This window comes from Drosophila yakuba, chromosome 3L (genome assembly GCF_016746365.2).
Source record: "Drosophila yakuba strain Tai18E2 chromosome 3L, Prin_Dyak_Tai18E2_2.1, whole genome shotgun sequence".
Taxonomy (NCBI): domain Eukaryota; kingdom Metazoa; phylum Arthropoda; class Insecta; order Diptera; family Drosophilidae; genus Drosophila; species Drosophila yakuba.
In genome coordinates, this window is record NC_052529.2 from 20199927 (window position 1) to 20222006 (window position 22080).

At 42.0% G+C, this 22080-nt stretch overlaps 4 protein-coding genes across 6 annotated transcripts; 3 read left to right on the forward strand and 1 right to left on the reverse strand.

The window, feature by feature from the left end:
• Window positions 1–2422: 2422 nt before the first annotated feature.
• LOC6534792 (tribbles) lies at window positions 2423–7786 on the forward strand. Its single transcript, XM_002095428.4, has 2 exons — window positions 2423–3614; window positions 6578–7786. Exons 1-2 carry the CDS (start codon window positions 2782–2784, stop codon window positions 7203–7205), a joined length of 1461 nt encoding a protein of 486 aa, XP_002095464.1. The 5' UTR covers window positions 2423–2781; the 3' UTR covers window positions 7206–7786.
• A 2543-nt stretch (window positions 7787–10329) lies between these two features.
• Window positions 10330–11988, forward strand: LOC6534793 (F-box/WD repeat-containing protein 4). Its single transcript, XM_002095429.4, has 3 exons — window positions 10330–10726; window positions 10787–11371; window positions 11483–11988. Exons 1-3 carry the CDS (start codon window positions 10521–10523, stop codon window positions 11919–11921), a joined length of 1230 nt encoding a protein of 409 aa, XP_002095465.1. The 5' UTR covers window positions 10330–10520; the 3' UTR covers window positions 11922–11988.
• Window positions 11989–12241: 253 nt separating this feature from the next.
• LOC6534794 (pantothenate kinase 3) lies at window positions 12242–20053 on the reverse strand. Of its 3 annotated transcripts, none has more exons than XM_015195352.3 (7): window positions 19610–20053; window positions 15322–15500; window positions 13851–14143; window positions 13658–13783; window positions 13421–13597; window positions 13230–13365; window positions 12242–13166 (listed from the first exon to the last, which is right to left on the reverse strand). In XM_015195352.3, the coding sequence occupies exons 1-7, from the start codon at window positions 19653–19655 to the stop codon at window positions 12873–12875; spliced, it is 1251 nt and encodes a 416-aa protein (XP_015050838.1). In that variant the 5' UTR covers window positions 19656–20053; the 3' UTR covers window positions 12242–12872. The 3 variants fall into 3 exon arrangements, with proteins under 3 accessions (XP_015050838.1, XP_015050837.1, XP_002095466.1); XM_015195351.3 differs by lacking the exon at window positions 19610–20053 and adding an exon at window positions 17535–18141; XM_002095430.4 differs by lacking the exon at window positions 19610–20053 and adding an exon at window positions 16398–16748.
• A 296-nt stretch (window positions 20054–20349) lies between these two features.
• LOC6534798 (charged multivesicular body protein 7) lies at window positions 20350–22055 on the forward strand. The gene is made up of 4 exons (XM_002095434.4): window positions 20350–20916; window positions 20968–21187; window positions 21245–21454; window positions 21523–22055. Exons 1-4 carry the CDS (start codon window positions 20446–20448, stop codon window positions 21972–21974), a joined length of 1353 nt encoding a protein of 450 aa, XP_002095470.1. The 5' UTR covers window positions 20350–20445; the 3' UTR covers window positions 21975–22055.
• The last annotated feature ends 25 nt before the right edge of the window (window positions 22056–22080 follow it).

Consider the following 22080-nt stretch of genomic DNA (forward strand, 5'->3'; position numbering starts at 1 on the left):
GAATGTTCGAATTTAAATTTAAAAAGTAACGTATTCTTGTTGGGCCTTGGGCCACAGTGGGTCAAAGGAAAGGGTTACAGGTGGACTTATTTCACAATATGATTATAATTTTGTTCTATAACAATCATTTTAACAATTTAATTGTTAAATAATTTAGAACTAGTGTGTTTTTGTGGGTGCACGTAATCAATTGGCACAATTGCAAGTTTCTATGAAATATGTATAATTTCCCTACTGCGAACTGCAATACAAAGTTAATCATCATTGCGGGCCATGATGAAACTGTGAAAGTGATTTCTTGGAACAAAGGTTATTTGTGTTGTACGTGATTATTTCTAAAGAATATATATACATATATTCATATGTATGTACTTTTCATATCAAAATGTTCAGGCCGATTTATTAATATAAGTGAGTGCAGTGACCAGAGTGAAACAATAAATGCTTGCAAGTAAGTATGCCGTATGCAAATAATATATTTTTCAATTTCAATTTGATGTCGCCACCCCTATAATTTCACCCCTTTTTGGTTGGATTGGTGTCACGGTACCAGTATAATTCTCGTTTAAATCTTCTTTTCGAGAAACAGATGCAATGTTGTGGAAAGGGACGGAACGACAAGAGAGAGAGACGGCGTTTGGTTGGTGTTGTTTGTTCTGTTCGCGATTTTTGCATTCGTATTTATCGTCTACTTCATGGGAAGAAGAAGAAATTGAGACGGACGTTGCGTTTCAAAAAAGAGCGTTACAATATGAAGAATTCAATCGAAGAGATCGGTGAAAAACGCATAAAACCAGTGCCCAAAATGCAAGGCCGCATGCACTGTTGCGGTAAAAATATTAGGATTCAAAATGTAACTCCCAGAATGGAGATAATCAAAATTTGAAGATTTACATCTATTTTACAATTGTATGGAAATACTAAACCCGTTTTTAAAATACTTATTTACTAGTAATTTTTAATATAATATTTTTGTCTTGAAAATTTTATAGTAAAATCATTTTTAATTACTACAGATTCTTGTTCTATATTACGAAAGTTACTATTCTTGTGACCGCTATTGTGCGCCTGTGTATCCTCAGACGGATGTCTTTAGTGGGAAATCACCTTGCGCCAGCTGCAACTGCATCGCATGTACAGCCCTGCACCGATGCACTATATCTGCCATATAGTGCTTAGGGGTGGAATAGTGCAGCTGACATATGTATGTAGGAATCTACCTGCGACATAATGCCGCTCGGTGGTTCTTACCTGCTCCTTGAGGATCTCTGATCACTGCCTTCTGTTGCTGTCGTAATTCCTGCGTAGCCCAGTGATCCTCGTTTCGGGACAGCTGCAAAAATCATGGAATCGTCTGCACCGCGAGGTAAACAGCAAGGCATGCACATACACACACAAATGAGTAATGATCGCTCACAGGAAGAAATTCAATGATCGATGTGGATCCAAAAGATTGCATCCAGCTTTGAAGATTGTTTTGCGGGACAAGTTATTTAAAGTTTGGGATATACATATGTACTAGAACTAAATCTTAAATTTCTTACTGATATTAGGTACTAAAGGATTACAGAAATGTATCTGGAATATTTGTATGGCACATTATATGAATTTATACTAGTAAAAAGTGGAATTGATAGAAATGTTAACATTATTTGTGGCATAATAACAATGTATTAAATACAGCTAGTTTGTAAAGCATTTACTCAACAACTTATCTTAATACTCACCATCACCACAGAAAATCACCAAACCAATACGAAATCTTGAAGAATTCTTGAATTCAATAATCTCTTGCAACTGTCGGAACTAAAAGTGTTTCAACGTAACTTTAAAAAATATACTTTATCAGAGCGAAAGAAAACCACAAGTGTCCCAACCTAAAGGCACAGAAGATATTTTCGAGTTATAGCGATGGTTATACGGGTAATTCCGCCCTCAGTAACCGTACCCAATGCAACGAAATCGAAATTCAAGTTGACTGTACTTTCATTAATTTGATCTTAAAATTATGGATTATACCAGTTTACTAACCCCATTCTAATTAACTTATCGCCTCGTTTTATTAGTGCGCAGATTACTACGTAAAATCATAGAAGCAAAGTTTAAGGGTTGCTGTGGGGATAGTGTTTATACAGCTACGTATTTCGAATTCAGTTGGAATCGGAATTTCAGAGTTCAGCGCAATTTTTTCAAAAATAACGATGCTCTTGCTCTTTCTCTCTCCCCCAACCATTTTGATTTCAAAAAATAACGACGCTCTCTGGTCGACCTCTCCTCTCTCCATTCCGACCGCATTCTCGAGGAACGTGTAAGAGCGAGATAGCGACAGATCGGGGCAGTGAGAGCGAGCGAGAGGGCGCGAGAGAGCGCCGTTGTATTTCTCCGTTCTCTTCGCTTCGTGTTTCTTGCGACCGCGTGGATGGTCACATTTGAAATTCAAACTGCGGAGAAGACGGTCGCGTTCGTTTTGTTTCGCGAGTTCAGTGAGCAGCGTTCGATTTGTTTTAAAATCGCCGCATTTCGTCAGTAAATACCCGCATTGCACATGGCCAAACTAACGAAGTAGTAGTAGCCCTGAGTTTAAACGAGAGTTTAAGTCGAATTTAATCGGAGACTAAACGGCGCGTCGCTAAATGTCAAAACAATTAACAGCCAAGTACAGCCAAGCTAAAGCGGAGTAACGAAATTAGCAAGAAGAAGAAGCATAAGCAGAGAATAAGACGAAGAAAACGTAGCGAGAGCAAGAACTGTGATAAAGTTAAGTGGTAAACACAAGCAAGCATGGATAACAGTAGCGGCCAAAACAGCAGAACGGCGTCATCAGCGGCGTCCACCAGCAAAATAGTCAACTATTCGTCACCAGCCTCGCCAGCAGTCGTCTCCTCATCATCATCATCCAGCAGCGGCAGCGGCAGCGGCATGAGTAGTAGCCAGGAGGACACCGTACTGGGATTATTTACCCCCAAAAAGGAGTTCCCCAATGCCAAGATGCTGCAGACCATACGGGAGAAGCTTATGACGCCCGGCGGAGCCTGTGACCTTCTGGCTCTGGGTATCGCCGCGGAACCCACGGACCAGCAGCCCGTCAAGCTCATCCAACAGCGTTATCTGATCAGCGCCCAGCCTAGTCACATATCGGCCGCCGTGGCCGCCAAGACGCCCGCCTCGTATCGCCACTTGGTCGATCTCACCGCCTCCAATCTGCGCTGCGTGGACATCTTCACCGGGGAGCAGTACCTCTGCCGGATTGTAAACGAACCGCTGCATAAGGTGCAACGTGCCTACTTCCAGCTGCAGCAGCACGACGAGGAGCTGCGCCGAAGCACCATCTATGGCCATCCACTGATCCGACCCGTGCACGATATCATACCGCTGTCCAAGGATCGCACCTACATCCTCATTGCACCCGTTCCCCAGGAGAGGGACTCCACGGGTGGGGTGACCGGGGTGTACGAGAACTTGCACACCTACATCCGCCACGAGAGGCGACTGTGCGAGACGGAGGCGAGGGCCATATTCCACCAGATCTGTCAGACCGTTCAGGTGTGCCACCGCAATGGGATTATCCTCAGGGACCTCAAGCTCAAGCGGTTCTACTTCATCGACGAGGCCAGGTGAGTTGCGTGTCCAGGTGACACCTTCAAAAAACCCATATACACTTATATACTCCACATATACCAGCCTTATACCAACTCAATTGCATATGGCTAGTCAGTTTATTTTGCAATTCGATGAAAACTCGTTATGAGCGAGAGATCTTGTTTGTGGTCGTGTGTTGGTGGTGCCACAATTGTTGCTCTTGTTATTGGCCCATGTTGTTGTAGTTGCTGCTGCTGCTGTTGTTGTTGGTGCCGTCGTTGTGGGTAACATTGAACATTTAACAAGTGTTGCAATCGAATCACCAATAGGCCAACAACAACAATTATACTGACAAACCGAATGAACGCAAGGCGTACGTATGTATGTACAGCGCAGGGTACCACATTAGTTTCGTACTAATTAAAAAAAAAAAATTAACCCTTTCCCATCGTCTGATGCAAAGCTTGGATTGGACTAAGATCAACAATTCTAAATAATTTCAAAGATTTTGCAACTGTTTTTTAAATATGTTTTTTATATAACTATTTAAACTATGTATATTATCATGTTATATTATTATGTATATTATATCATGTATTAGTTTTTAGGCCAAAATAGTATAATTCATGTAATATTATTGAATTACTACTTAGTAGGTAACCACTACCTTATTTTACTGACCCCAACTGTATCTGTGTACATACACACAAGGGCCCATGTGCCACAGTGATGGTCAAAATGTTGGCCCATTCATTTTTTCATTACACATTTCGGAAGCTAGAAATTGCCACATTTCAAGAACTGTTCAACAAAGTATTTGCAATATGGTTTGGGGTGGGGATCTCAGTGTTCTCTTGAATTGTCGATTTCCTGAGTGTGAGCTTACAGTGAATGATGAAATATTGACCCCACCTTCACCGTCCATACCCAAAAAGTATTTTCGCATATGTTAATAAACACAACTGTATCGAAAACGCGCTGTCTGTCTCCCGTTCTTATTATCTTCGAATTTTACTGACATCAGCATGGAATGACGCGAGTATTTGCTCGATTCCGTATGGCTTTACAATTAGCGCAATATCTGCTGATTTTTTCGTCATTTCGTCGTTCTGTGCCAAGTGCAAAACGGCGGAAGGAAGAAACCCATAGATCTCTATCTATAGTATAGCTCTCTCACCTTGGCGAGAAATAAACAACAAGTGTTCAATTCGATTTAAATGCGCTGCGATTACTAGCGCTCATTTCCATTCCAATTTCCATTCGAAAAATACTAATCGCTATATAGATAAGTGCTGCCTGGGTGTACATACTATAGAGGCGTGTCCATATCCGTAGCCATATCCATATCTACATATATTCAAAGGGGCGGGCGCACACACGCACAACCAAACAACGAGCCGAATTTGTAAGGTCACAGTGCGGTGAATGGCCCTGACTCTGATCTTCTGTATTTTTAAAACATTTATATGCTAGTGCCTCCCATATACACAAATGCGTATGCTTATGCATGTAAATCTCTGGTTCATACTTTTATTTTGTGTGCTCTCGCCTGAGCATTAATACTTCCAAGGTGTTTGAGCACTTATTCGCCGGCGGTTTTCCGTCTTTCGTTACGTTTCTTTTATTTAATTTTATTTTAAGCTCTGTAGCGGGTTAATTTGTGCCAAACGGAATGAGACAGATCCCAAGACGCTCTTCAAAGCCCCTCGATATTCCGCATCGAGGTCAGCAGCTGTAACTATTCTCCTCATTTATATCTCCACTTGCTTTCCGTGCACTCAAAAATATTTATATTAGTTCACATAAAACCTTGATCTTAAAAAGTATCGTTATATATGCTTATTTCCCTCCACACTTACCTTGATCTTAAATATAAGTTTATATTTTGGGTAATCACATGTATCAAATCAAATGGGGAAACTAGGCGATCGAGGAAACAAAATCACCTTGATTGTGAACTTAATATTATTAAGAACATTGTTCAAAGGATATATATATTTTCCATGCGCTAGTTCCTTACGTATTTTCTATCCGTTGCTATCAAGTTGAAGGTAATTGGTTTCTTACAGTGTACACTGTAATTTGTGCCGAGGAGAGGCGCGTTTTCAAAGCTTGTTTTTGTTCAGGGTCAGCTCGAGGTTTTTTGGCCTGCTTTGTGTTTGGCTCTTTGGATGTTTGGATACCAGACCACGGCGACCGTGTGTTTGTATACCTCTCGGTTCGCTATCGGCGGAATACCCAATGTGGTAGTGGTGTTGGTGTTCGTGTCCCAGCAGAAGCGCCGTTGCAGCAACAAGTTGCGATACGTCACTTTACCTCACCTCACTACTCACTCAGCTCACGCAGCTGACTCTCTTTGGCTCTATGCGCGGTGCGCTATGCTCGCTGGCGTTTTCGTTACTTTTTTACTTTTTGCATTCGAATGTGGGCCAATGTCAATGATGTGGCCCAATGGAGGGGGAGTGGAGTGCAGGGGCGGAGGCGGAGGCAGAGTCGACGGCGGCGGCACTCACTCATTGGTGTCGGGGGTCGCAAGCTGCGCTTTCGTCACCAATCCAAGTCAGCTCAGTGCCCAACTCAGCTCACAATGTGCTCTCTCGGCCAATTTGCCTTTTGACTTGTCAATACGCCAACGCCAAAGACAACTACAACTGAAACTGAAGCTCCGTGTCTGATCGATTCAAGTCTCTTCGATATTGCGCTAGCTAATGGCCCCACAAAATCGGGGGTTATGCAAGTGGCAGGGATTGCACATGATGTAGAGCTCTACGCTGGGTGTGATTTACGGCTACATTTGCGATCAGAATAATGGCAGTGCCAATTCAAGGGGTAGTGCGTCATATCCACTCTTTTTATGCAACACAAAATTGCAATAGCTAAATAGATACTAGTAAAAACGTTCCTAAAATATTAGTTTAACCTTTGGAGCTTAAAACATATAACTTTGGTACCCTTTTTAGCAAATTATTTATTTGGTCTCGTTCTTTGCTAATTACAGAACAAAACTGCAGTATGAATCACTGGAAGGCTCAATGATCCTCGAGGGTGAGGACGATACTCTGAGCGACAAGATCGGTTGCCCACTCTACACCGCTCCGGAACTGCTGTGCCCCCAGCCAACTTACAAGGGCAAACCGGCGGACATGTGGTCGCTGGGCGTGATCCTGTACACCATGTTGGTGGGTCAGTATCCGTTTTACGAGAAGGCCAACTGCAACCTTATCACCGTCATACGACACGGAAATGTCCAGATACCCATGACGCTATCCAAATCGGTGCGATGGCTGTTGCTTTCGCTGCTGCGGAAGGATTTCACGGAACGCATGACCGCCAGCCACATCTTCCTGACACCGTGGCTGCGAGAGCAACGCCCCTTCCACATGTACCTGCCTGTCAACGTGGAGGTGGCCGACGACTGGAGCGATGCGGAGGAGGAGGACGATGGCACTGCCACCGATGCGATGGATGAGAACGAGGAAGGACTCTGTCCCTTGGGTGACAAGCACGAGTACGAGGACATTGGCGTGGAGCCACTGGATTACACTCGATCCACGCTTCAAATGGCTCAGAATGTTAATGGACTGTCCACGGAACCCGAACCCGATACGGATGTGGACATGGGCTGATTGGAGCTCGTGAAGTCACCCACGGGTTGCATTCTGGGACACGCTGGCGCGTTGGCTGCATCCGGCTGAATGCTGACTGATTAGCTGCCGGGATTGGACATATCGGATGATATGACATTGTGGACATCCTGGCCTTCCTGGATGCGCCGACTCCGGCTGCGTTCCACGCCGTCTTCCTGCAGGTGGTACTGCCAACAAAGACTTAAAGCCTCGCTTAGACACTCTTAGACACACAAGAACTCACTGCCTTCCAATCGCGCAGCGGCCCCGATTCGTTTAAGAATCACGCCGCTCCGCAGCCTCCTCTCTGCAACCGATTCTTCCTAAAACCTACCTATGTACAATACATTTAACATTTTAATTTTTTTGCAAACTGTTGATCTTTTCAAAGGACAGTCGCCCTGATTCGTTTTTGGGCTTTAAAACACACATTAGTTTCCATGTTAAAAAATGCAACATATGCAAATTGTTATTTATTATTTAATACTTCTGTATTACGCTTTGTCTACTATTAAAATCTTGTAAGTGAAAATTGCGAAAAAAGAACATAATACATTGAAATTTGATCTCACCAAGAATAATTCAAATTGGTTTTTTTAAGGCTATCGGAGAAAAAGGGGCGGTAAATAAATTGACACGCAAATTTCGTGATTGTAAATATAAATCAACCAAATTATTAGCTCAACGTTAATGTTGATATGTTTTATGTAGAATCACTAGAAGCAGAAAGCTACAACGAAGAAAACAATGAGTCAGAGGAAAACAAGATTCTATGATTCTGGATGCGTCATATTGTTTACTAGTATAACAGTCAACATTTGATTAAGATCAGAAAAATATTTTTCCATACATATGAGCACAAACTGTCCATTCTATTTTGTTTTTCAGGCCTAATCTATTTTCTTCATGAAGGAGATAAACGAATAGTTCACGCCTTTTTAATATAGCAAATAATTGAGAATTCTCTCGAGAGACAAAAACTAACAAATTAGTTAGTGTCGTCTGAGAGACGATCATCACTGAGTAGATTTCAAAGTTGATAGTGCACCAAGTGACTGAAAGTTATCAGGTGGGCGAACGTGACTTTGGCTACGGAAATATTTGTGACTTTGCTCCACAATAAAAATTAACTTATATTGTGAATAGCTGCGAATGCGGAGGTCCCACGACTGTCATCTGATGTGCCGACGTGACGGGGACTTTCGCATGTATACCACCTATAAGTAAGCCCCCCGATTTTTGGCTCTGTGTGCGCCGTGCTCGTTCATTTTTACCTGTGGCCGAGCACTTTGTTCAGATTATGAAATTGCCAGAACGCCAGAGCGAACAAGAACTGCGCAAAACGCGAAAACTGCTGACGACTACGTCACCTACAGATTGCGGCTATCAATTTTTTGGAGCTCAGTGCCACGCATGATCTTATACTAGACTCGCTAGATCCGTCTGGAACCGACGTGGATATACCCAACGGAACATATGTAACTATATTGGAAGGGTATTTCGATCTCATGCTTTTGTAGCGCACTACATTATATTATCTTTTTAACTTGTTGTTTAAATAAATTTATTTATTATCTATGATAAATAAATAATGAACTAAATAAATATATAGTCTTATGATTTAGGGAACTTTATATTTCGTTAACAATAGGGATTCAGGGTTTCTCTAAAATACATAATATCTAGGAATCTTTTTTAAGATGGGTACTCAAAGTTTCGAGATCTTGAAGGGGTAAAGCCCATTGTCATGTGTAGTTTGATAAGACTTTTAGAACGGAACGAACGCTCCAGAACTTTTCGCATTCCTTACTAACCTAAAAGTTACGATTCTTAAATAGGGGTCACTCTACCGAAAAAGTATGTTAAATGGAAAGTACAAAGGTTTACTTCATAAGTACCTAGCCCTGTTACAAATTCACTTTTAAGGTTCTAAAACCTTAAGTACCTTGACAACCATAAAGTAGACCTGAACAGTGACAGGTACGCTACTTTCCCTGACCCAAAAGTAGTCGTTACTTTTTTCTTTGTTATGGCTCTGGTTCTATTCTCAAGATTTTTCGTAAACTTCTTTCTTTGGTCTGTCATTTAAAGATAATCTTATATTTTTCTATTTAAGTACCTAACAGATAATGCGAAATTCTTAGCCTTCACAATCATTCCATGTGGTTCTTCCTGAATCACTGCAGAAGTCATAAAACTTTATGCAGCATTTTGCAGTATCTAAAAAGTCGCAAATAAATGCCGAGCAAGATACAAGAGATACTTTCTAGACAGATCCGACAGTTTGTGCGCTATTTCAAGTCAATCAAATGCTCAGTTAAGGTATTTAGCACAAAAATCTCGGCAGTTTCGTGCCTAATTGCGGAAACAGTGTTCTAAATAACTTTAGATTGCTGCAATTGTATGAGACCGTGGTCGTACGCACGCCGCATATTTATGTGCGTAAAATTGTATACTTCACACTTTTGTCCCCAAAATGTGCAGTTCCTGTCTATTTCGAATTTGGTATTTCAGCCGGCTTACATCTATCGTGAGGTATCTTTCTAGAATCAACCTTACATACTATGTTATCAAATGATAAAAACTCAATCGCCAAAGTTGTCATTTATCGCAATGGTTCCCCAATGGTTAGCCTTGATGCTTAACCTTCAGCACAAGCAAAATGTATAAATTAGTTAACCATTTTTCGTGAAATGTATTTTCTTGTATTGCCTTGACGCAGCTGGTGGATATAGTAAGCCATTAAAACGCCAAGGCTTAGATAGTACATTTTAAAAGCTTTAAGAATTAAGAGGTGTGCATTAAAAAAATGAGATAAGAATTCTGTTAATGTAAACACAAACTTCAAATAGTTTATAAAATTTTTTATAATAACATCATCATTATTAAAAGTGTTATTAAATAGGGTACACGACAAATAGCATTTCGTTTCTATTGTTTAAATACTGTTTTCGAAAGTAGATAAAATTAACAAGCACTCCATTGTTCTTTAAATTTCACAATTTCAGGTAAAGTTACGTTATATTTTCAACAATGACACGTAAGTGTACACTGTGCACTGCTTATTATACCTTAAAAATATCTTTTAAAGTAATGATTATTTGGAATAATCAAATAGGCCGTGATCTATATATTATATACACTATAACAGAACATACACGTTTGAATTTTATTATTAACTGCTCTTAAACTTAACGGAAATTTCGTAGTGTTGCAAAGGTACCGCTAAAAGTGGATTAATCGATATACAATTATCGCGTTTTCGTTGGAAATCGACGGGATGCAAGCTAAATTCATGAAATAGTGGCGAACGATATGATGGATGGACCCCGCATGAGTTTGAAGGATCTGCCCATCTACTGCCTGCTTGGCATATTCGATTATTGCTCGGAGGGGGACCTACTGTGCCTGTGCCGGGCGGACCCGGCTCTGGAGTATATTATTGACGACCACTACTTCAACCCACTAGCCTACGATCTTTTGCTTTGTGGCCACCGGAATAACCCAAGGATCGAGCAGAGGTTGGCGAACGAATTCGGATAATAAGCTCAAGATAACCTACTGCCTTGGTAATCTTCTAGAAACCGAACACGCCTGAAAAACCATGAACGCATCGAGGTGTCGAAGAACTGGGTTAGTGGCACCTATTTTGAACGCCCCTACTTCCACCATGCCCAGATGTTCCCCACCAAACTGTGCCTGGAGGCCGACTTTCTGTACATTACACATGCAGGCTATTTGCGCAAATACCGACGGTCCAGCTGTGATGCACTGCATCGTCGCTTTGACGCGGAGATCTGTACGTCCACACAGACCGACATCTCTGATTTCGTCAAAAAGAATGAAACCATATTCGCGGGACGCGTTTGCGGATCGTGCTTTCACTACGATACTGATAGCTGTATGATGACGGAGCAGAGGATGCATCCGGCCAACGAGTACTTGTACTGCGTAGACTTTGTCAAGGATCTGTACGCAACCAGCACAGATCACGGCTGCAGACTGTGGCAGCGTGCGCAGGAATTTGGAATGACGCATTTTGATCAGGTGATGAATTTGCCGCACGCCTTTAGGTCCCTGGAACTAAGTTCGGATGGCCAGTGGTTATATGGAGGACTATACACTGACGACGATCGTCGGGCTTTGAGGGCCGTCCACGTAGAAAGGTAAACTCTCAGTGTGCACCATGTTATTTTACATAGCCTTGCATTGCTTTGCTACGTTTGAACATTTATGCCTTTCATATTATTAACAATCTCAAAAAATTTCTTTAACAGTGGCGAGGAATTGGTTTTCAGTTCCAACACAAGGTCCATTTACGACCTGAAATTGAAAGATGACCAGGTAATTTTTACGGCCAACTTCGACACGACGTTTCGGATGTTTGACCGACGCATAGATCGTGATGTAGCTATTTGGGAGGATCCGTTCGACTCCTCCTTTTACTCCTTGGAATACGATGGACTGCATGCGGTGCTGGTCGGCACCAACAGGCATGCACGGGTTAACCTTTACGATATAAGAATGAAGAAGTACGTACAATTATACTTTCCGGGAAGGACGCGGCAGCACAACGGCTTGTCGCCAGTGTATAGCCTCGCCTGTGATAGCCAATATATGTTCGTGGCCACCGATCACAATCTACGTGTCTTTGACTTTAAGGCAAGCTGTGGAGTTCGGAGAGACTACAGCAACATTAATGTACTAACGAAGTGATAATTATGAACATTTTATAACCACACTAAAGTGTAATATTAAATATATGCCAAATGTAAAAGATTCATTATTTTGTAGAAACAAATTGGGCAGTTTTACCCGTAAAAATACGCATTGAAGATGTCTTCCGAGTTCATGTAAGGCCTATTATTAGTTCTTATCAGAACAACTTGTGTGTCTAGTTTATTACGGAATTGGTTTAGAATAACACGAATCATAACAATAATTGTATAGGTAGGCAAACGTGAAGTGTATTAATTTAATACAAGAACATCCTTTAATATTAACGTCTTTTTTGTTAAATGCATCATTCCATCAGATTGTGTAAAACAAGTTTTATTGACCTGCCGACAAATTGGATCCTATAATAACATGACCACAAACTTATATTCTAAAAAGAAAACTTTAAACATCCACTTAAAGCATGTACAAAAAAGATAATAACTTAAAAGAATGCATGAATATTGTCAAAGGACAAGGGCAAATCATTAGGTGGATGCTATACCTGCTCTTTATTTTGTTGCGCGCCAGACTATTTTCAATTGCGTTTCTGTTATCAAGTATTTGTAATACTTTTCCGAGAGCTAACATCTATCACTGTAGAATAGTAACTAAAATCTACCGAAACTGACGAAGATAGCGTGGTAGTAACATGGTACAATGATACGCGGAGAAAAAGTTAAGACATCAATTTTGGTTCGGCATTTGATCGGGCCAAAATTCGTTGCTTTCCAGCAGGCACTTTATCCGTACAGTAATTTCATGCATTTACAATTTGTGCGTCCTCAAGTTACAACTAAAGCCGAGAAAGAATTACGATAAATACCGAGATAAACTGCAAATGATCAAAGAGTCATTGCCATTGCCTTATTGTTCTTAAGTCTACTGTACATGCACTACATCGGCTGGCGCACGTTGGGTGCCCTCGGGAGGAACATGTGGTTATAGCGACTATCTAGTGGAGTGTTTGCTTGTTGGCGCTTTTTCTGGTGGTTCGTCCGCCGAAGAAGACGTCGGTGCTACTTCGCTTGCATCCGATGCTGTGTGGATTGGATGCTCCACCCCGTCGTTAAGGGCGGCTGCCAGCTCGCCGTTGAACTGGAGCAGGCAACCCAGAGCACCAAAGTATCCCTCGTGCTCCAAGAAAAGACCCTTCATTGTGCCATTGGACCAGAACTCCATTGCGTACGCCAGCAGCTTCATGGAAATGGGGTTTACTCGCAGAAAGTTGCCCACAAAGACGACCTGAAATGGTTTCGGAGGGGTTAGCTTAATTTATGAGGATATTTAACAAAAATTTGTTCTTGCCCTATCGATCTTCTCATTCAGCGCACACATCCTTGCTATGGAGCCGATATTATTTGTTATGGTGACCAGAGTGGCGTTGGCCAAATCCTCGCGTGATACTGAAACCCGTTTGTCGTTGAGGTGCATCTGGCCAAAGCTGTAAGTTAGAAATTTGTAACTGGTACATGGGCTTTAATCTCTGGGTTTCCTACCTTGACGCCACCAAATCGCCGGGGAGACCAAAGCGGTTGTAATCGCCGCCATAAATGTCCTTAACTAATTTGTCAACCTTCCTATTGTCACCCTTGGTAGCCAGTTGGATAGCCTCTTCGAAGGATGTGCAGCCGGTGAGTAGACAACACAGACCGAGGAATGTACCGCCGCCCAAGCTGAAAGATACGTTTTATTTAGAATCGTTACAATAACTGTAATTTCATGAGCTGTCTTACCTTGTGCCCGAAATGCGCTTGTAGTTGTCGGGACCATAGACCGCCAGGATGGAGACTCCGGATCCGACGTTCACCAGAATAAACGGAAACGGTTGGGAGAAATTGAACTGTTTCTTTTCGCTTTTTCTACAAAATGTTGGGTAAAGTAAGATCGTTAGAAACTCTTTGAAGCCAGCACTTACAATACACTTACAGAATGTCACGTGCGTTTTCGTAGTAGTAGCACTCCGTGCGATTGTGCAGATCGGCGAAGAGAATGCCCTTGATGAGCGTGTCCAGTTCATCGAATTTTGCCAGCTTCATGTTGACCTGGTCGCGGAAATCCTGCTCAAACTTAAAGGCTCCACCGCCGGTGGCACAAACCGTTGTCACCAGCTCGGCCATGCCCTTCTGCTTGGCCAGCGATAGAAAGTTGCCCATGTCCGTGGTCTGGAAGCGAATGAAATGCAAGGAGCCACGTCTTTTGCGTATCTCCACATTGTCCATCTACAAGACAACAGGGATTATAAAAATAATGTAGTGCGCAATTATATATTCCCTTTTTTAAAAATAGCATGATTCCTTTTATGTTCGATTTTTATAAAGGCCCTACAAGTTCCCTCTCTATCGTATTCTAGGCGGAAAAGTGAAATGAGCTAGGTAAATATGAAAATTAGACTTCTGAACCTATTACAAAATTAAAATGAAAAGTACAAAAGTCAATGTTCACATCGCGAAAGTGCTGTCCAAACTGTTACTAGGTTATTTTACTAGGTGTATTTATACGTTCGCCATTAATTTTAGCTATCCAAAGTCTGAGTGAAAGGGTAACTTGTAAAAAATTGAAAATTAAACCTGCAACAGTGAGCGTCAGTAAATTGACATAGTTCTTTAGAAAGTGTGGAACTTTTGGCCTCAGTCATTGAATAATAAACTATTCTGCTGTGTGGGGTATTTACCCCGAGGTTTTAAATAAACAATTAATTTAACAGCAATTAATTTTAAGAATGTTCAGATGTACAATCTAATTTAAATACGGCATTGTTCGACTTAATTTTAAGTCTGCCCATGATACATTTTGCAACATCCATTCTTAGGAATGCATTTGCTACCGCTCAAACGTAGTAAGAGAAATAAAAAGAAATTAAACCATCTCGACAGTGAATCACTGGGTTTTAAAGGTAAACAAAGGAATCTCGTTAGTGCGAGATAAGCGTGTGGTACACCGAAAACAAAAACAGAATATCAATTTGCTGCAAGCTTTCCTGGTGATATCAAGACTGAGGCGCTATATGTCTAATCAAGCACTCGCAACTCGGTTAGGGCTCAGATTAGGCACATCAATGAACTAATCTACCAGCACGCTTTTGCTCTCTGTGTAGGCGTGTGTGCGAGAGTGAAGGTCAGAGCAGAGGCACTCACACTCAAACACTCTCTCTCTCACACTCGAAAACCCTGGCACCCGAACTCATTTGAAATCACCAGACGACCCGTTCCGACCCGCACAAGATGACTTGTTGACTGGACGGGCAAATATCGCGGCTCGGGGCGCTGGAGTTGATAATATTTTAGGTGATAATACCGATGCTAATGGCCCGCGTCATACTGCTTTGTTACAAAATCGCACATCCACATTCCACATCTCACAGAGCCGAGTATACATTTCTTTGGGACGCTCATCTCACCTGTAGGTGCGTATCACGATGTCCGGTTTTGCCGTACGCCGAGTTTTTGGTCAAGTAGCGTCGGATGTTCCGCAAAATGCCAGCCTCGCGATCCTGCTCATCCGGCGTTATGTCCTTGGGCTCGAAGTAGACCAACTTGGTGAGGGTTCCGCCGATGTCCATGCCAAACCATGGCATCGCTATAATGGTACAGAATGGATCATTAGGTATGTTTTCAAGCCGACAAAAGGAAATTTTGCTTTGCCGAGTTGTCCGTGGTTTCTAAGTTCCTATATAAACATGACCCACCCACATCTATTAAAGTAATAACAGCAATAGCCGAAGGGTCTTTTTTGGAGGCCCACTTGTGGCACAAACATGTTATGAGCGAGACTGTCTTATATTTTGCAGCCTATAAAAGATGTGTTTTTATTATTTCAACTGTCAAATTTGGCTTAGTTCCTTATGTTCCAAATGTATGGCATTGCAACACTTATTCACATATCTGACTGACTTGTAATCAAACCTGTCTGAGAAGCAACTGAGGCAAACATGTTCGGGAGCTTTGTGATACAGATTCAATGGCAAAGCAACAAGTTTCAAAACATTACAAGAGCCAAAAGAAATCCAACGCCAATACTGCTAGCTAAATGTTTGAAAGCGGTTCATGCTCATGGTGTCAAGATCAAATTGGCGCCAAACTGTGTCACACTGCCGGTGGCTAAAGGTTGCCTTATCGAGGGTACTTCACAAAGTATGCTTATCGGATACAGTGGATATCGCCTAAAGGTAACAAGGAAAATCAACCGATTACTAACTGCTCTAAATTGAATAAAAATAGTCTAACAGACAAACTCAATGCATCTTGCTACCTTATAAACAAGAAATGCTACACCATATTTTCTTACGAACTTTGTAGAGTTGCAGTGATATGAAGGTGAAGTTAAGATCTTACATTTTCAATCCATTAACCTAAATATATTTTTGAGGCTATTTGGAATGAGGAAATCGTATTTTGTACCACCAGCCGGTATTTATATTTTAATAAGATATAGGCGATGTCTTCGCTCGGAATTGGACTTTGGAAGTGCACACACCGCTCTTGATGATGAGATCAAAGATCGATGTAAAATGTAGCGCCTCCGGCATTGTGTAACCCTTGGAGCTGTGGCGCTGCTGGTTTATTCCGCTCGGCTATAGAATCCGCTGCACATAACACCGTCGTGTAATCACTGGTAAACGCGTTTTATTTTTATTTGACTTTCCACTCAGCCCAGCCCAGAGACCCAGACAACGCGTATTTCGAGGTGTACAATGTTCCACGGAACCACGGAGCTTTCGATTCGTTTCGTTTCGGGGTGTCTATAACTTTGGGTTCATTACGAGCACAGCGCGCCTGTATACTACGTAGATTGCCTAAACCGGAAACATTTCACTCGGACGCCACAACCGCAGGCAAGTGCGACACGTCGATGGCTCCAACTGACTGACTGGCTGCCGGATAATATATTAGCCGTAAACAGCTGAACACTGGCGAAATAGGGAATCGACTCGGAATGAACGCATGTGCGCCGCACTCGGGTAAACACACCTTCTTTCTTATCTGCGCTCCGGGAACGGCACGCAGCTTATCGGGTTTTGGTATTGCTAGAATTGACCAGGAAATTGACCATTTGGCGGGCTCCGACCCATTACAATACAGGTGTGCAGTTCAGGCAAATTCATCCAATCTTCACATGTCGATCAGCAAATCGCGATGTCCCCCGGGACGTTTATCTAATCAGTCATTTAACCTGTACTCTATTTCTGCATACACTACCCAGAATTTAACAATCTTAACTATAAACTAGATGAAGTCAAAAGGCCGGTGGTTTTTATCGTCACGTCAAGTACTTCATATAAACCCGCAAATTTAAATTTTTATTTACTGCGAACGAAGGGCAAATACTAAATAACCAAATTTGGGTTCATTGGACGATATATTTTAGTCTTGAAGTGTGGCTTTAAGAAAAATCCAAGTAAAGTATTTTACGGGTTAAGGCATAACACTTTCCTTCGGTTTTAGAACTTAATTCAATCCATCTAACTCCCTGGATTTGGTTAAGGACTAATCCATAGTTACGGACTAAGGCGCCCTTTGAACAACGAGAATGGATTTGGTCAAAATGTTGTCTGATTTGGAGTACTGATATATTGATGCCTCCCAAAACCTGAACCCATATCCACTGACTTACACATGAGCTCATCGCCTTGGGGAATTTGGATGGCGGGAAACGGTGGTTCGGTGCAGGAGGAGTGGCAGTGGCTATGGCACCTGCTGCGCTCGAAATACGCTGGTTCCGCCTCCAAATCAATGGGATCTCCGCTGCTATCCGAGGTCGTTGCGATGGACTTGCTCTTGGAGCCCAGAGCTGAGCGCCACGAAGCGCGCCATGAGCTTCGCTTAGCTGAGATCACAGGTGAGGTTGGCGGACTGGGGCTGGTCGGTTTCTTATCGTTATGCAACTTGAATATTTTCAAATTGAATGAGTATTTTGAGTTGCGCGTGGGGACTTTCATTTTATTTGCTTGATTATTTTACAGCCTAGCGTTTTGCTGACACACAACGGATTTACAAGTTCAGAGGCGGGCACTTATCACAGGCGGCTTGGATTGGTGTGGTGTGGAGTGGAGTGGAATGGAGTCTATTGGATTTGGACCATTGGCCACAAAAGCCGTGAAAGATGTTTGTTTGCTCAATTCATAGGTTTCTAAATGGCGCTGGCGACAACTGGTGATCGCGCGATGCGATGCGATCCGATCCCATCCGTTGTTGACCGTTCGAAAACAGACGTGAAACGCGTTTGAATGAAATTTTACTGCCCGAAGCGGCGACAGCAGCAGCCACGGCAGCGCTGCGGCTTTCGCATATGTATAAGCTCCAGACGAACTGAGCGCCATGTGTAGTGGGTACATACCCATGGAGGGGGACACACACATATATAGCCTCGCCGTATTAATGAGCGAGCCGAACCGAACTTAATCATTACGAAAACACATTTAAAACACTGCCAGAGCAGCGCCGACCCAGTGCGAACCCTTCGACGTCTGTGGATCGCCATTACGTCGGTCCGCTTTTGCATTTTCCTCGGCGACTGACCCCTGGGTAACTTGGTAAAATTCCCAGCCAATGCATAGTCAATCATCTGGCCATTCATGGGCGAACCTGTGGCGTGCGGCACTACACTCTCTCTGCAGGCGCAGTAGGCGTGATAAGAGCGTGCAGAACCCTGATAACACGGTCACAAATGGTTCAAATTCCAAGCGGAGAAACCTCCCAAAAAAGCTGTGGTCCGATGAGAGCCGAGATGGCAATCATTCATACACTTGCTTTTTGGGAAAACTACTAGCCATTCTGCATGTGTAGACACTGATTTCCATTATAACTTAATTGGCCAAATATATTTCGCGATTTACAAGTTAATCTTATCATTCATTGTGTTGCGTACCCACAGAGCATGAAATCTGGCCCAGCGATACAAGTTGGGTATTACGATGCACTGTTTTTGTGTAAATAGCTCACAGTCATTATGAAGTTACTCATATCTGTGACAGACCAGAAAACATTATCGCATTTGCATGCTTTTGCTCAACTGACAGTTTTCGCGCCACTGAATAAGTAGTCACGATAAAGAAATAAACTAAGTGCATAAACCCTCACCCTTCCTCACAATAATAGTAGTGAGAAAAACTTCAAAAGCGAACTTGGAATATGCACTTTTTTCTAGTTAAAGAGCTCATAGAGAATAAGACAAATTTTCATTGAAGAAGCAACACTTTTATTTGAACTGTAATTCAGCTTCTTTAAAAATTATGGCTACTGTTTTTAGTTATTTATCCCGCCAAATAAACATCGCTAAAAGTCTTAATTCGGGTCTTGGCTCTCAGTCATCATGTGATTACTTTCTAATCACTGTTTATGTTTATCTTGAATCCGCAAATGTGTCTACTAAAAATAGGTTTAGAAAGTTTTTAAACAATCATCCAAAATTTAAAATCAAATCAAACTATTTAATAGTTATATATATATATATATATATTTAATAAATCAGTGAACTTCTGTATAAATCAGTGAACTTAGTTCGTTTTTAAAAACCCTATCATTTTATAAACTCCCAAGTAAAATAAAAAATATAATATACTTCCGAAGTTTTCCCAAAATCTGGTTGTCTTCAACAATTAGTGGGGAACTAAATATCCTTCTGCATCACTATTGGTATTTGCCAGATGCAGATGAAACCTTCCAGAATCTTGCGAAATCACCACTTACCCCTCGCCAGCTGATTGCGCAGGTTAATCTGTTCGTCCTCCATCATGATGAATTGCAAGACTCAATTGGACGGAGTCGGTGCACCGCAGAACAATGGACTACTCAGAGAATCGCACGCACGCCAAGATGCTCCGGCAGATGTTGCAATCGGGAGTCTTCCAGGGGCAGCGAGGAGATCTGGGCGCGAAATCAGACGGGTGGACCGTGGCGAAAGAGGCCAAGAACGTGATTTAGGGGCTGGGATGAGCTGCTCTTCTCATCGATGATCCGGAGTCCTTGGGCCACTAAGTTAGCTCCGTGTTTCGTGCATTACCGGAGTCCTTTGAAACGGTGCAGTACTCTCCAGTGCCAAGGCAAGCCGTTTCGAATTCAACGCACACTCAACAAAAGCTTCAAAACAAAATTTTCGTCAGAAGTTTTTAATCTAGTAGCCTTATTGGAACAGCTGATTTGGGATGGGGAGAAAGTTAATCGATATCCAGTCTATCGAAGAGCGCAGTGTTAAGAAGCGGTAAGACTAAGCACTTTTGTATTAATTTGTTTATACAAGCTAGTAATCTAAGTCAAATTACAATTAGACTTTAATTTTATTTAGTAACTATTTTAATCTTTAATTTATTTTTTTTTAATTATAACTAGCTTTAAGCAAAAAGCTTTATAGAATGACAACTCTTAATTTTTATTTCATTTAATTTAACGGCCCTTTTGAAGTTTGTTTACAAGTCTTGTAAACATTTAATCATTTTCCAGCACTACAAACCTGCTGATTAGACATAAACACAAAATCACAAAAGACGCGCGACTTTTATAATCCGGATTAAGTCCCTGCTTTAAAGATGAGCCTTGCAAGCAGTGACAAGGAAATTGAAACTGGCCAGTTTAGCTTTCCCGCCAGCTGGCAGGATAACGTTAGAATGCAGGTGCAGTTCGCCATGTTTCGATCGAGACACCTGGATGCGGAGAGCTACGACGCAAAAATGAATTTCTGGATGGAATTAATTGGAAAATATCTGAAGTTCAGCGGGCGACCAATCTTCAGCCTGCGGAATCTGCAGCTGCTGTTCATGAGGGGTGACCAATTGCCCGCCTGCCTGGACACCGTGATATCTGAGATGCAAAAGAGGAAGCAGATCCGCTCCCGCAGTGAATTCGAGCACGATCCGGCCAATTCCTGGAGTGGATGGCTTGTCAACAGCCTAGTCACACGTCCCCTTTCATGGGGATGGTCGAAAATAAAGCACAGCGTGGTGACGGAGGACCTAGAGGCCTCAACTTTAGTTGAATGGATTCACCTAGATGTCTTGAATGTATGTGTTATTTTTTGAGACAATAAGAATCCTACATATTTAACTTTCCAGAACACTTGCGATCTCATAATCGAAAAAATCCTGTCGGAAAACACTGGAAAGCTACTGCATTTTAATGCGTTCAAAACGCTTTGTAAGACTCACGGAGTTCGCATTCACTCAGACAAAGATCTATGCGTTTGCCTGTTGGCCCTAAATGTTCGCCAAACCGTCGGCCTAGAATTTAAAGTAGAAAAAGGGATACGCCAAATTCATTTGATCAAAATACCAAGCAAGTTTTAAAAGTTATAAAGTAGGTTTAATTATTAAACTGTAATTTTGGTTGTAGGAAAGGAGGGCGATGATCTTAATATAAGCCAAGAAGACCAGGCCGTCCACAATCTTCAGAATACACAATCGCAGTTACTAAAGCAGTTGGAGGAACTAGAGGAGGAGATCAAGGTAAACGATGACAAAGCGCGCCAGTACATGAAAGAGAACAAGCGGCAAATGGCAAAAACCTATCTACGAAAAAGGCATCTCCTGGAAAAGAATCATGGTAAACTTTATTGTAGAAAGCCCTAATCTGTCTTTTGTGAATAACGTTCTTTGAATTGTTGTAATTAGAACGTCGCAGTCTTGCCTTGCACAACATAGAATCTCTTCTGTCCAGTGTGGATGAGGCTCAAAACAGTGGTGCTGTTCTGGATGCCTACAAAATCGGATCAAATACTTTGAAGAAGGTTCTTTCGGATTCTGGATTGAAGTACGACAATGTCGACGAAGTATTGGCCGATGTGCGAGATACTCTGGACCAGCATCGGGAAGTTCAGGACGTAATGTCCAATAGCGTTGTGGAGAACGCAAGCCTGGAAGAAGATCAACTAGAGCAGGAATTGCGCGAACTGTGTGGAGAATCTGCGCCGGCTACGTTAAGTTCACTTACTAACAACAACAGAAAGGCGGAGGTTGTGATTACGGACGAGGAGATGATTGCCATGCTGCAAGATCTCGAGGTAGAGGATGGTACCATATCGCAATCAAGTGCCAAAACAGTCAAAACTGTACAGGGACTTTAAAATGCGTTATAAATGTTGTGTTTTTTTAAATGGTATGTGAACTGTTTTATTACTAAGTCTAATAAATTAATTGTACAATGAGTTTTTATTACAAATAAGAAACGTG

Excerpts from the sequence above, each read along its gene's own strand:
- LOC6534792 (XM_002095428.4), top strand. The coding sequence starts at position 2,782 with ATGGATAACAGTAGCGGCCAAAACAGCAGAACGGCGTCATCAGCGGCG. Across the intron at positions 3,615-6,577 it reads TACTTCATCGACGAGGCCAG|AACAAAACTGCAGTATGAAT; the intron begins GTGAGTTGCGTG and ends TGCTAATTACAG.
- LOC6534793 (XM_002095429.4), top strand. The coding sequence starts at position 10,521 with ATGATGGATGGACCCCGCATGAGTTTGAAGGATCTGCCCATCTACTGC. Across the intron at positions 10,727-10,786 it reads AACCCAAGGATCGAGCAGAG|AAACCGAACACGCCTGAAAA; the intron begins GTTGGCGAACGA and ends GTAATCTTCTAG. Across the intron at positions 11,372-11,482 it reads AGGGCCGTCCACGTAGAAAG|TGGCGAGGAATTGGTTTTCA; the intron begins GTAAACTCTCAG and ends TTTCTTTAACAG.
- LOC6534794 (XM_015195351.3), bottom strand. The coding sequence starts at position 17,859 with ATGAAAGTCCCCACGCGCAACTCAAAATACTCATTCAATTTGAAAATA. Across the intron at positions 15,501-17,534 it reads CCAAGGCGATGAGCTCATGT|CGATGCCATGGTTTGGCATG; the intron begins GTAAGTCAGTGG and ends GTACCATTATAG. Across the intron at positions 13,366-13,420 it reads GGCGATTTGGTGGCGTCAAG|CTTTGGCCAGATGCACCTCA; the intron begins GTAGGAAACCCA and ends TCTAACTTACAG.
- LOC6534798 (XM_002095434.4), top strand. The coding sequence starts at position 20,446 with ATGAGCCTTGCAAGCAGTGACAAGGAAATTGAAACTGGCCAGTTTAGC. Across the intron at positions 20,917-20,967 it reads TTCACCTAGATGTCTTGAAT|AACACTTGCGATCTCATAAT; the intron begins GTATGTGTTATT and ends TTAACTTTCCAG. Across the intron at positions 21,188-21,244 it reads TCATTTGATCAAAATACCAA|GAAAGGAGGGCGATGATCTT; the intron begins GCAAGTTTTAAA and ends TTTTGGTTGTAG.